This window comes from Triturus cristatus, chromosome 12 (assembly GCF_964204655.1).
Source record: "Triturus cristatus chromosome 12, aTriCri1.1, whole genome shotgun sequence".
NCBI lineage: Eukaryota > Metazoa > Chordata > Amphibia > Caudata > Salamandridae > Triturus > Triturus cristatus.
Window position 1 is genome coordinate 819,641,318 of NC_140595.1, and position 13,892 is coordinate 819,655,209.

At 48.7% G+C, this 13,892-nt stretch overlaps 1 protein-coding gene across 1 annotated transcript in view; it reads left to right on the plus strand.

The window, feature by feature from the left end:
• The window catches only part of LOC146782980 (IgGFc-binding protein-like), a 334,560-nt gene that overhangs the window by 271,752 nt on the left and 48,916 nt on the right, over positions 1-13,892 (plus strand). The window contains exon 82 of the mRNA XM_085639314.1: positions 13,299-13,440. Within this exon, the coding sequence (XP_085495440.1) occupies positions 13,299-13,440 (142 nt within the window). The remainder of the gene's footprint in view (positions 1-13,298; positions 13,441-13,892) is intronic.

Here is a 13,892-nt window from a genome sequence, read left to right on the forward strand (position 1 = left end):
AACTGCCACCAAGGGGCCCCGACTCCCATGCTTCGAAGCCGAAAAAGACCTCGGAACCGAGGAAACAACAGGTTCCATCGGCCAAAGACACTGCAAAACCGCACGGTTCCAAACCCAGAACCGCTACCGAGTCGGCGCTGAAAAAGCCTACGGCACCAACACCGTCAGCACCAAAGGATCTGCCTCCCACAAAAGAACTGTTTCGGCCAGATCCTACCCAAAAAATTCTTGTGAAGGATCCTAAGACTGGTCACTTAATGCTTAGCATCAAGAAGAGACCGCTAGATACGCCTGCACCGGCTCCACCACCTAAAAAGTGAGACTTTACTACCTCTCCATTAAGGATCCCTTCTCTTCTTCTTCCTCCTCCTCCTCCTCCTCCCCCACCACACCGCTCTCCTACACCATCACCTACTCCAGTAGATGATGATGATGACAACACCTCAGATGATGCAGGGGGAGGTGCGGACGATCAACCACTAGGGGACCCTACTCCTACTGGCTCCCTAGACCCCTGGGATGATTATAGTATCCCAGACGTCCCTTACACCCCACAAGAGGACATCTATCCCTCCAGGCCTTCCCCTCCAGAGGACACTATCGGCTCCTCCACAGAGCTGCCCAGTACCACGGGGTTGCCCTACACACAGACACCGTGGAGGAAGATTTTCTCATGGACACTTTTGACACCACACAAAGGTCCACCTCAATTTTACCCAATGCTTAAAGGGGTCATTAAGCATGAACCAGAGGTCTTTAAAGACCCGGTCAGGGCTCGAGTCATCAACCCTAGAATAGAGAAAAAGTATAAGGCTGCCCCTACTGATCCAGCCTCCATTAAAGGCCCCGCACCTCTAGACTCCCTTGTAGTCTCCAATGCACGAAAGAGAGCCAATTCCCAATCATCAGGTGACGCACCACCACCAGATAAGGAATCTAAACTCCTGGACGCCTCTGGCAAACGAACGGCGTCACAGGCGGCAAACATATGGCGTATTGCCAATACCCAAGCGCTGTTAGCCAGGTATGACAGGGCACATTATGATGAACTTGAGTCCATAATGCAGCACCTCACAGACAGGTATAAAAATAGGGCCAATGAACTCATACAGGAAGGTAAAACCATCACTAACACCTCCATCCGTTGTGCCTTAGATGTGGCAGATACCGCCTCAAGGGCAATAAACACCAGTGTCCTTCTGCGTAGGCATGCCTGGCTACACATTTCAGGTTTCAAACCTGAAGTCCAGAGTTCCATACTAAATCAGCCATTCGATGAGCAACACCTATTTGGCCCTAATATGGACGTTTCCCTTGAAAAAATGAAGAAGGATACCGACACAACCAAATCTATGGGAGCCTTGCAGTCGCAAGCTCCCAGACGTTCCTTTCGTCGCTCGTCCTTCACAAGCACCCACAGAGGCTACTCCTCGGATAGGCCCTCCATTTCTTACAAGGCTCCCACCCAATCCACCTTTACTAGAGGTTACCAAAGAGGTGGTTAAAGGGGGTACAACAACAAAGGCAGAGGCAAAACCAACAACTCCCGCTCTGCCTCCACCCCCACCCAATGACTTCCCTCCACTTCCCCCAGACCATTCCACTCCAGTCGGGGGAAGACTCCAACAATTCCTTCCTGTCTGGGCCAACATCACTTCAGACAGGTGGGTGCAACAGATAATTCAATCAGGCTACTGTCTCGAACTAACATCAACCACCCCAAACATACCAGCCAAACAGCGCCCAATGTCATAAGAACATTTGTTACTGCTAAAGCAGGAGGTAATCTCCCTCCTACAAAAAAGTGCAATAGAACCAGTTCCCCTGCACCAACAAAACAAAGGAGTTTACTCCCTGTACTTTCTCATACCAAAAAAGGACGGCTCTCTAAGGCCTATTCTAGACCTCAGACCCCTAAACCTATACATACACTCAGACCATTTCCACATGGTCACACTTCAACAGGTCCTTCCTCTGCTTTCACAGGGCGACTTCCTTGCTACCCTAGACCTCAAGGATGCCTATTTCCACATTCCCATTCACAACGCTGACAGGAAATATCTCAGATTCGTAGTGGACGGTCAGCACGATCAATTCAAAGTACTTCCATTCGGAGTCACTACAGCACCACAAGTGTTTACCAAGTGCCTAGCGGTGGTGGCATCACACCTAAGAAGACAGCACATACACGTCTTCCCATATCTGGACGACTGGCTCATAAGAGCCAGCTCATACAATCAGTGTGTACACTATTCAGCAACTTCACGACCTGGGGTTCACAATAAACCAACCCAAGTCCCAGCTGCAACCGTCCCACACACAACAATACCTCGGTGCCACAATTGACACCTCAAGGGCACTAGCCTATCCCAGTCCCGCCAGGATAGCAAGCATACAAGCTCTTCTCAGCAAATTCCAACCGCAACACTCTCTTCCAACTCGAGTTTTCATGCAACTCATAGGGATGATGGCCTCTTGCATATTCATAGTGCCTCATGCAAGACTCCAGATGCGTCTTCCCCAAGAGTGCTTAGCACGCCAATGGAACCAGGCTCAAGGTTAGTTAACAGATCTGGTGTTGGTAGACGGTCGTACCCATAGCTCTCTGCAGTGGTGGAACACCAAGAACCTTTCCAAAGGACGACCGTTCCTCGAGCCGATTCCTCAAATATTTATGACGGCGGACGCATCGCTCTCCGGCTTGGGAGCTCACTTACTACATCACACCATGCAGGGCAGGTGGACACCTCAACAAAAGTTACTCCACATCAACCACCTGGAGTTACTAGCCATTTTCCTAGCCTTGAAAGCATTCCAAAAACACATATCAGGCAAGGCTGTCTTAGTCCGCACGGACAACATGACAGCCATGTACTACATACAAAAACAAGGCGGGACACACTCTCTGCAGCTCTCTCAGCTAGCACAGAACATATGGAGGTGGGCTATACCTCAGAACATTTTCCTCCTTGCCCAACATGTCCCAGGAGTCCAAAACACCATAGCCGATCTGTTGAGCCGTCAAACACAACAGATCCACGAGTGGGAACTTCATCTGAAGTTCTTCAACCATTTATTCAAATGTGGGGGCAACCACAGATAGACCTCTTCACCACCCAAGAAAACGCCAAATGCCCAACCTTCGCCGCCAGATATCCTCACCCATTGTCCATAGGCATGCAATATGGATGAACTGGTCAGGCAGATTTGCGCACGCTTTTCCGCCTCTCCCACTCATTCCACTAGTGGTGCGCAAACTACAGCAACATTCCTTAACGCTCATCCTAGTTGCTCCAACTTGGGCCAGACAACCGTGGTACACCACACTGCTGGAACTCACCGTAGCTCCGCACCAGAAGTTACACCTCTCTCCACGCCTCTTAACCCAGAACCATGGAGAGATCCAACACCCGAACCCATCTCAGCTCAACCTGGCGATCTGGCTCCTGAGGTCCTAGAATTCGGTTACCTTAACCTTCCCCCTGACTGTATGAACGTCATCAAAGAAGCTAGACGGCCTACCACTAGAGCATGCTATGCAGCTAAGTAGAAACGTTTTGTAATATATTGTCAAAACAACAACATCAATCCCCTAGATGTGTCTATCCAACATATCATAGGCTACTTACTACCCCTCCAATTATGCAACTTAGCCTACACGCTATTAGACTGCATCTTGCTGCCATAGCAGCATATCTACAAAATAGACAACATCTATCACTTTTCAGAGTACCTGCCATAAAAGCCTTTATGGAAGGACTCAAAACAATAGTTCCCCCCAGAGTACCACCATCACCTGTGTGGAATTTAAACATCATTCTCACAAGACTAATGGGGCCTCCATTTGAACCTCTACATAAATGTGAGCTACAATTCTTAACATGGAAAACTGCTTTCCTAGTGGCCATTACTTCTCTACGAAGAGTTAGCGAACTACAAGCGCTAACCATTCAGGAACCCTTTCTGCAGATGCATCGTAATAAAGTTGTTCTCCGACCTAATCCTAAATTCCTCCCTAAAATCATTTCTCCCTTCCACCTCAATCTATCTGTGGAGCTGCCCGTATTCTTCTCGCAGCCACAAACAGTCGCAGAAAGAGCTCTTCACACCTTAGATGTCAAAAGAGCACTACTGTACTACATAGAGAGGACACAAACTTTTCGTAAGACCAAACAACTATTTGTGTCTTTCTCACCACCACACAAGGGCAACCCCATATCAAAATCTGGGATAGCTAGGTGGGTTGTCAAATGCATACAGATTTGTTACCACAAAGCAAAACATACATTATCTGTTCCTCCTAAAGCCCACTCTACACGAAAGATAGGGGCTTCAATGGCATTTTTAGGGAACATTCCCTTAGACGATATCTGCAGAGCAGCTACATGGTCTACACCGCACACATTCACAAAACACTATTGTGTCGATGTGCAAACTAAACAACAGGCTAGTGTGGGCCAAGCTGTACTCAAAACACTATTTCAAACTACTGCAACCGATACTGGTGGTCGCCGCTAGAAGGGGATACTGCTATACAATCTATGCACAGTGTGTAATCTGCAGCTCATGTGCCTCGAACGGAATATGCTACTTACCAGTATGCATCTGTTCTTGGCATGTAGAGCTGCAGATCTATACACGCCCACCCGCCTCCCCGGCTACCTTTATCTGTTCCAATACTATCTTATTTAGATACATCATACATGGGCATCTTTCCTGTTTCTTACAAAACTCCATCATTTCCCTGCTGGCGAAAAACAATCTGAGGATGGAGCCGATGCCCATGCGCACTATGATCCAAAGGAGGAGTCACCTATCCCGTGACTTCCAAAGACTTTCCAAGGCAAAAACAAGTGCAAACATCCGGGCCCAACACCAGATGGCGATCTATGCACAGTGTGTAGATCTGCAGCTCTACATGCCAAGAACAGATGCATACTGGTAAGTAGCATATTCCTTTTTTTAAATCCAAAAATCGCTTTCCTTATCTGTGTATGTTTCTGCTTGGCTCGAGGTAGTTTCACATCACTGTCTATCACTTCTTGTAAATGTTTAGCGATCCCCAAATGTGTCTCCAAAGACCTTATGCTGACCCTGGTGTCCCTTCGCTCCACCAGAAAGCATAAGTGAATGTGCCACCTGAATGCTCTTCACCAGCTTCAGAAGGGACTGACCCACTGTTCCCTGCGGACACTAGACTGAGTGTGCATCACTGAAACACAGCGCAGTTGTCAGACTTGTCTTCAGGGCAGCACTTGGACCGTCTTGTTTGGTGTTTTCTTTACTTTTTCTAACCACCATTAAAAGGCTGCTAGGCTTCAAGATCTGCAGCAATTTCAAAAAGGGAAAGTCAAAAACTGACCAGGATGATAGCTCCTATATTGTGGTGTTTAGTATAGCATCCAAAGATACAATGCTACCCTCAGTGTGACCCTCAGTGTGACCCTCAGTGTGTGACCCTCAGTGTGACCCTCATTATGACACTCAGTGTGACCCTCAGTGCGACCCTCAGTATGACCCTCAGTGTGACCCTCAGTGTGACCCTCGGTCTGACCCTCGGTGTGACCCTCGGTGTGACCCTCAGTGTGACCCTCAGTATGACCCTCAGTGTGACCCTCGGTGTGACCCTCAGTGTGACCCTCAGTATGACCCTCAGTGTGACCCTCAGTCTGACCCTCGGTGTAACCCTCGGTGTGACCCTCAGTGTGACCCTCACTATGACCTGAAATGACTGGTGCTGGATAGAAATGAGATTTAAGGCTCTGGCAAGTTTGCCTCTGGAGACACCAGGTCTTCTTGGGAGAGAGGAACAGTTTCTTCCCTTATTGGACGTGCTTCCATAAGAGTTCATTGGTGGGACCAGTATAAATAGACGTAAATAGAGCAAGATGTGGCCTGGGAATCTTCAGACACAGACATGCATCTCAAAGAAGGATGGAGAGCGAGCTCCTTCCTTCACGTGGAGGTGGGCTGGAGCCTGCCCTGAAGGTCTGTGGTTGGAAGCTCTGGGAGCAGGCTCAGAGTCACGCCTTCACAGGGGCGTGGTGCTGGCTTTGCTGTTGCAGCCCCTTGGATGGAGGAATTCGGGGGCTTTGAAGAGTACATTGTTTCGGTTGTAAACGGCTTCATCGACCCCCTCCATGTTTGTTCCTCAACGTGGATCTCTGGTTTGGGTTCCTCTCCCGTGAGTGTAAATAATACGTTGGTGCCCACCACTACATCTTTGGTTACGTTTCCCTCACAGAACCCTTCAGATGGGCTTCCTCCGCTCCGAGGTTGATACCTCCTCTCCCTGAGGGTCTACGTTCATGCTGTGTTGATAATATCTTGCACAGGGACTGGGACATTTGCCAGGTTGTACAAATGCAACTCCAGGAAGAAGTTCCTGAATGAGGACTCTCGCAAAAGTTTAGGACAACTCCGAAAGCGTGGATCAGTATAAACAATTTTCTGATGTCTGTTTGCTTATTTTCACAGCAGTGTGAGTGGCTGCACCCTATAGCATAGGGTCCTTCCTTTGGATGCAGGATCCTAGGCTGTCCTGAAGAAATCTGTGCATTGACGTTTTACGGATGAAACATGTCGACCATGAGACACACCGGCCCCATCACAGCCAGTGTGTGTCACCTTTGTTATTAATCACACTAGAGGGACCCCATAATAAAGTATCTTTACAGGGTACCCTATAGGTGTTTTTAGCGTAGTTAGGTTCTAAGATTCACTCAGTCAGCGAAAGTAATATCAAAGAGCTCCTTCCCATTGCTAGGTTGATTCTCTCTCCAGACGCGGGTCCAATAATGAGGCATGCCACATCATTAGAATGTGGGTGAGGGCCAGCGCTCCTTCCCCAAAACAAGGTGTTCTCTAATTGTGCTATAATTGGCTAAGGACTAGAGCACCCCTGTAAGTCCCTAGTAAATGGTACCCCAAGTACCTAGGGCATGGGTACTAAAGAGGGTCCTTAAGGACTGCAGCATAGCTTATGCCACCCTAAGAGACCCACATACAAATTCCACACAGATTGTCAGTGCAGGCTGCGTGACATGGTGCAAACCATGAGTGAAAACATAACACACTCCTGTGTGTCATGCCAAAGTCACTGCATCTAATATATGTAAGTCACCCTATTGCAGGCCATTGAGCCCTAAGGCAGGCTGCATTATATTTTATGTGAGGACACATCTGCATGAGCAGATGTGCCCCTGTGATGTCTGGTTCTATTACTAGATATTACAAGTTAGCAGGGAAGCCATCTTAAGGGATGTAATGGGCACTGCTCAAAACGAGTTCCACAGCTACATATTGGCTTCACTGAAACAAATGGTGTTTGGTATCAAACACCTCATATTAATAAACCCACACTGATTCCAGTGATGGATTTATTAATACCTGCACCCAGAGGGTACCTTAGAGGTACCCCCTGAAACCTACCAGCCCTCTAGTGTGCAAGCTGACTGGTCTAGTCCAGCCTGCTGCTACAGACAAGTGTCTGACCCCCTGGGAGGGCAGGATCAATGCCTGCTCTGGGGAGGTGTTATCACCTCCTCCCCCAGGAAAGGCTTGTAAATTGGCATTCCAAGGCAGGAGGCTTCAAAGAGCCCACTGCCTTTGGTATGCAAGTCTGGCTTCTCTCACAGGATAGGATGCCAACTCCCCTGCCATGAGCCATCATTAGCTGTGAAAGGAGCTATGCAAATTAGCTATGCGGGAGGCGTGTTGCCCTGCCAGGCTGGGCACACCTCTAGGGTGACCAAGTCTGACGTGAACAGGACTTCAGAAGTTCCACCATATTGTGGGTGGTAGAATTAGGAATTCTGGGACAGGGTGATGCCCATTCCCTACAGGAAGTGGTCATTTAGAGGGTGTAGTGGCCCACGGTGTAAGTAGCCCATTGGCTACTACCCCTCACTCCACTGAACGCTCCTAAATTGAGTATTTAGGGGATCCCCTGATGCCAAGACTTCAGATTCCGGCGGATAAAGAGAAGGAGTGGACGAAGAAGAGTCCTGTCATGAGAACCGAGGAGCAACGACTGACTTGGCGCCAACCCTGCCAGCCTGACTGCTGCCCCCAACAATCATGGAAGAAGCCGACTCGGGCTGCCACTGTGCAGTCTCCAAGAAACCCAGAAGGCTGCCAGTGCTTTGCCAATTGCCTGAAGAAACTCCCTTGGGGTAGAGGAGCTATTCCCTCTGCAGCCGCAGGCACCAAAGACGCAAGGTGCGGTCCACCGAGTTGCCGCTCACCGGCCAGCTCGATGCAGAAGCTCCCCAGGAGGAGGACCTTGTGCTCCTGAAGGTCAGATATGTCTCCCCACTGATTGGAAGGACACCAGGACCATCTGGAGCCACACAGGACCGATACCCAGGTACCAGATCCCTTGAAGCAACTAAGGCTTGTTGTGCCCAGTCCAGACACCAACACCGAGGAAGACCGACCTGCAAATCGAGGGGCTTTAGAGACAGTGAGACCCATATTGTGAGTGTGTAAGAAAGTGTCTCTGTATATATTGAACCAAAGTAAGGTTCAGTGTGCACAGAGTCCACAGTTCCCAGATGTTTGGCAGAGGCTAAAGTTAGATATAACCTGTCTCTCTTAAGTGGTAGCTTGGTCTAGCAGTGAGGCAGTATCAGAGGACAGTGTAAAGCATTTGTTGTACACACTCAGTCAGCAAATGGTCTCACACACTCAAGAACTGAACTCTAGGCCAATGGTTTGTATATAAATATATATAGTAGTTTTATTTTAGAACCAACAAAATACTTTCTCAGAATAAAATGCTGTAGTTGTATACTTTCAATAAGCAATAGTCTTTTAGATGCAATAGTTACAGATGTTGCAATAGGCAACACAATTCAAACACAATTATAACATTGAGCTCAATGGGACTTTTTAAATAAATGCAATTTCAATTACTTTGCGTATGATTTTCTTACTCAGGGTTGGATCCTGGATTCAACCCTGGTGCATTTCCTGTAAACAGTTGAAAGAAATCATTTTTGTTACACAGGCGATTTTTAAGGAATATTTGTAAGCTTCAAAACTCGACACTTAGAAGAATTGCAAAAACCAGGCAATGTTATCCTGTGGAGCAAAATCAAGTTATCGGCAAGTACAGTTGTAATTACTTTTCAGGGTCAGTGCTGGGCACCAAGATTCAGCACTGGGATCACTCCTGATAACAGGTGAGTAATTTCGTTTTCGTTGATTGGCTGATTTTTAGTGAATATTTTAAAGTTTCAAAACTCGACACTTTGTAGTGAAATCAGTCAATGTTACCCTATGGAGAAAAAGTGAGTTATCGGCTTTTGGGTAAGTACTCGACAAGCAGAGTTAAGGTTCTGGGCATAGACTCAGGGGTCTGCCAGGGTCAGGTAGGTACAGTTGTTACACCCTCAGCGGCACAGGGGCAGCCGGGTGCAGAGAGAGTTAGGCCCAATGTTAGCCTATGGCGGGCAGGGGGCCTTTGGTTGGTGGCTGCTAGCAGGCAGGCCACGCGGCTGTGGGAGCTGAGCTCCTGGTCATTCACTCAGGGCAAGAGGGGAAGAAAAATAGGACAGAGGTTGCACTCCCAGGGGCACTCGGGCGGTTGGGTGCAGGGTGCTTTTGAGCCGTCGGGCGCTCAATGGATTTCAATGGAGAAGCTCTAAGATGAACAAAGGCTGCAAGCTCGGGGACGAAGATTCTTCAGGTGCGACCACCACTTCGAGAGGTAACTTGGGAAGCTGTAGGTTAGGTAAGCACCCAGGAGCTGGGCACAGGGGACAACAGGGCTCCAGGTGCTGGGGTGTCTTTTCGCGTTGGGAAATCTTACCCTCAGCTGGTCGCGATTGGAGGGGCCCCTGGTTCTGAGGCTGCAGGCGTCGTCAGGAGCGTCGAGGTGGGTCCTTTGGGGTTGGATTCTTGGTCACAGTCGCCGGGAGGACGTCCTCGTGGTCTTTGTCCACTCCGGCACAGGCCAGGCTTGGAGGGTGCAGAGTGTGCAGGAGTTGCAGTTCCTGGTTGGCACCGGGGGCTTGTTACTTGCTTTGAGCAGAACCACTGCTCGTGGGAGTCCCAGTCTTTTAGAGTCACAAGGCAGTCAGGTCCTCCGGGGTTTTTGAGGTTGCTGACCACTGGAGACGCCAGGTTTTAGCAGGAGCAGGTTCGAGGGTCGACAGGCCTGTAGGGCTGGGGCCAAGTCAGTTGGTGTCTTCCTCTTGTTAGCAGCTGCACGGCAGGTCTTCTTTTTTCTTGTTCTTCTTGCTTGTTTCGGATTCGGATCTGAGGAAGGAAGGTTCAGGGTGCCCCTAAATACTAAATTTAGGGGAGTTACAGGTAGGTAAAGGGCAGGGACCAATGGGTCCCTTCCCTGGGGTGGGTACACCCCCTATCCTGCCACTCTCCTGTGGGAGGGGGGCAGTAACATAGTCCTGATTGGACAGGGCTCCCCATCTTCAAGATGGCGAGAGCCCGGAGATGTGCTTCACCTCGCCTCCCCCACCTGAGGGGTGGGGTTGGCAGAGGCTGGCACACCCCTTTCCTCACTTGGGTTTTCCCCCCAGTCTTCCCGCCAGAGTGGGGGCTAGAACCGATGGAGACCAGTTGCTGAGTACAGCAAGTGGTCTGGGGAGGCTCACAAAGGCGGCATGCCTTTGAAGCTTCCCCCTGCCCATCCTGGGGGAGGAGACTTAGCACCTCGCCCAGGATGTGCATTGTTGCAAGGCCAGGAGAGCAAATGGCTCTCTTCCCAGGGGTCCAGCAACATGTCTGCTGGGTGGCAGCCTAGGCAGCCTCTCAGACAGGACGTGGATTCTAGGTTAGGTTCAAGGGGCATCTCTAAGATGCCCTCTGTCGTGCATCTTACATTAAATCCCACACTGGCCTCAGTGTGGGTTTAATGTGCTGAGAAGTTTGATACCAAACTTCTCAGTCTTCAGTGTTGCCATCATGGTGCTGTGAAGTTCGTGTTAACGACCTCCCAGCATCATATACACTTAATGGCAGCACTGCACTTAAAGTGCCCAGGAATGGACCTGGGTACTGTAGGGGTACAGGGCTCATGCGCCTATACCCTCACCACTAGCATAGTGCACCCAGCTAGAGGGGTGACTGAGGTATGCCAGGGCAGTGTGTTTGTGGGCATGGCACACAGGGATGTGTCAACAGTCATTATCCTGGCGCACACCCATATTTGATGCCTAAAGTTCCGAACTGCTTTTTATCAGATTTAGCGTGCAGCACTCGTGTGTGCTCCGTGCCTTTTGCACACCATATGTAATGCATGAAAAGAGATTGCCCGCGCCTTTCAGGTCATCAACCGAGTTGCACAGCCACATGAACTTTGGTATTTCAATAATACGCATTAACCATAATTTTATCCATTTTATTCCATGTTTTATCCAAGTTTAATTGTCACGCCAAAGCAGCGAAATTCCTTTTTACATATGCATATATTTACTTCATGATTGCCAATCCAGGCCTAAACATGAGCATTTTCTGAATCTCGAGTCCTCCAAATTATGCATGACAACATCACACCCAATGCATTTCGGTAACAACCTTCGTCAGGGGTATCTATGATGTAAAAAATATACATATTTCAGTCACTTATTTAATTAATTAGCGCTAGACATAATTCAAAAAGTACCGATAAACAACCCACTCTTAATAAAAAAGGCCACCCAAGTGACAGATAATATCTAGTCCCCCCATGAAACCTATACCTATACCTAAGCTAATTATACCCTAGTGTCATAACTTAATTAAATTCAGCATGTCAACTTGTGTCTTCAGGCAAATTTTTTGTGCACCTTGAACCGTGAACCTACATCATACTAAATCTCCCAAACGATGTATTCTACCCAATCTCGTAGCTCTACCGCCTCCCCAAACTTGGATAAAACATGGAATAAAATGGATAAAATTTGGAGTAATTATGGTTAATGCGTATTATTGAAATACCAAAGTTCATGTGGCTGTGCAACTCGCTTGATGACCTGCAAGGCGCGGGCCATCTCTTTTCATGCATTTACACAGGGATGTGTGCCATGTTGACTCTCTTGTTTTGTTCTGCACAAAGACACTCAGCCTGCAAAGGCAGTGTCCGTGTGTCAGGGTACAGGGCCTCTAAGGGTGGCACAATACGTGCTGCAGCCCTTAGGGGCCTTCTCTGGTCACAGTGCCCTGGGTACCTATGGTACCATTTACCAGGGACTGACCTGTGGCCAGAGTTGCCAATTGGGTTTAGGCTTCATTGCAGTTTTATGGAAGGAACACAGGCCCTGGGTAGCTGATTGGCAGGAACCCAGGGCACACTCAGTCATCAGCAATTCAGCAAAAAGTGGGGGCATACCATGCAAGAAAGATGGCACTTTCTCACAGAGTGGCCCAGCTGTCCTGTTTGCCGCTCTTCTGCAAAACAAAGACCAAGACGTGAGTTTGTACCCGACTTCACCCAACGCCTCAAAGCACCTGCGTTCCAGAACCCAAGTCCCAGGAGGTGACCGTGTCGAAGGGGTCCCCGGACCCACAAGAGCTAAGCCCATGCTTGGGTTTGCCCAGACTGGACTTCCATTTTCCAAGTGTAGCCTCTTTCTGCAGGCCCCCTTCAACCGCGAGAGACTCTTGCACCAGAATCCGACCCCAAAAGACACCACTGCACCCGAGTCCCACAGCCCAAGGAGAAGTGGACCAATGATGTCCCTGTGTTCCAGAGGACCTCAAGCATCGAACCCCCCTGTGGGTTTCCTCAGACTGGTCCCCCAGTCCCAGTCTCTTTGTAACCAGATTGTTCTCCCATTGAAGTGAATGGGACACCCAACGCCGTGACACACCTCTGCACCTGGACGCCCCAGAGCTTCCCAAGGTGACCTGTTGGTGTGGTCTTGGACCTTGCCCCATACTCACCTTGGGTCCAGATGAAAACAGCCCCCTAAGTCGCTGACACGCACCCAAATGCAACACGTTTTTCTTCCATAGGATAACATTACTGATCCAGAAAATGCGGTGTCCATTTTTGAAAACTGTAAAAATTCATCTCGAAAAGTATCTTGGTTCTGATGATCTTGGTATCTAAATTTATATAAAAAATCATTTTTATAAATTGGTGTCAGATTTCTTTATTGAGTGTGGTCTCACTTACTGCCTTTGTGTGTGTAATAAATGCTGAGCACTACCCTCTGGAGCGGTGTATATTTGGCAACTGTTAACTAACTCGTTTTCTAAGAGTAAAGTGTTCTTCCTGCAGTTTGGTGCCTTAAACCTCTGGGCAGCTGGCACTGATCTCATGAGTGACCACATCCTTTCTCTCTTTCCAGGTTGGCGACAACTGGCTGACCGTGGGCTGCACTGCCAGCTGCACCTGCAAGACAGACGGGCTCTACTGTGACATGTACAAGTGTCCTCCTCACTCAGGATGTTCAGTGAACCCCTATGGAATCCGCGTGTGTAAACCAGAGCGTGAGTAGATACGCTTGGGACATGTTATTGATGTTTGTGTGGATGAGGCTTAAAGGCAAAATGACGAAAACTCAGCAATCTATTCTCCTCCAGCAGGATACATCAAGGGCTGAAACCTTAGACCCTAGCCAGGGGATATTCTGTCCATGTGAGGGGGGAGGGGTATGGAGAGGTTGACATGGATAGCTGGCAGCCACTATCCTGCCAGGCAAAGATAACATCATTGTTACTCTCTAGTTGTAGACTTTCATAACCTTGAAAAAAATCCAGAATTTGCTCCTTCCCAGAAATCCCTAGGGAAAAGATGTGCCTTCTAGCGGTAATATCATACCTCTATATTATCCTTGCCTACCACCGATGGAGCTTGTCTCCCTCATTAGATGATGCCAGAGTTAACAGAAGTTTTCAGGTCACAGCTGAATGAGTGAGTGTTCGAGAGGGAGAGTTGCAAG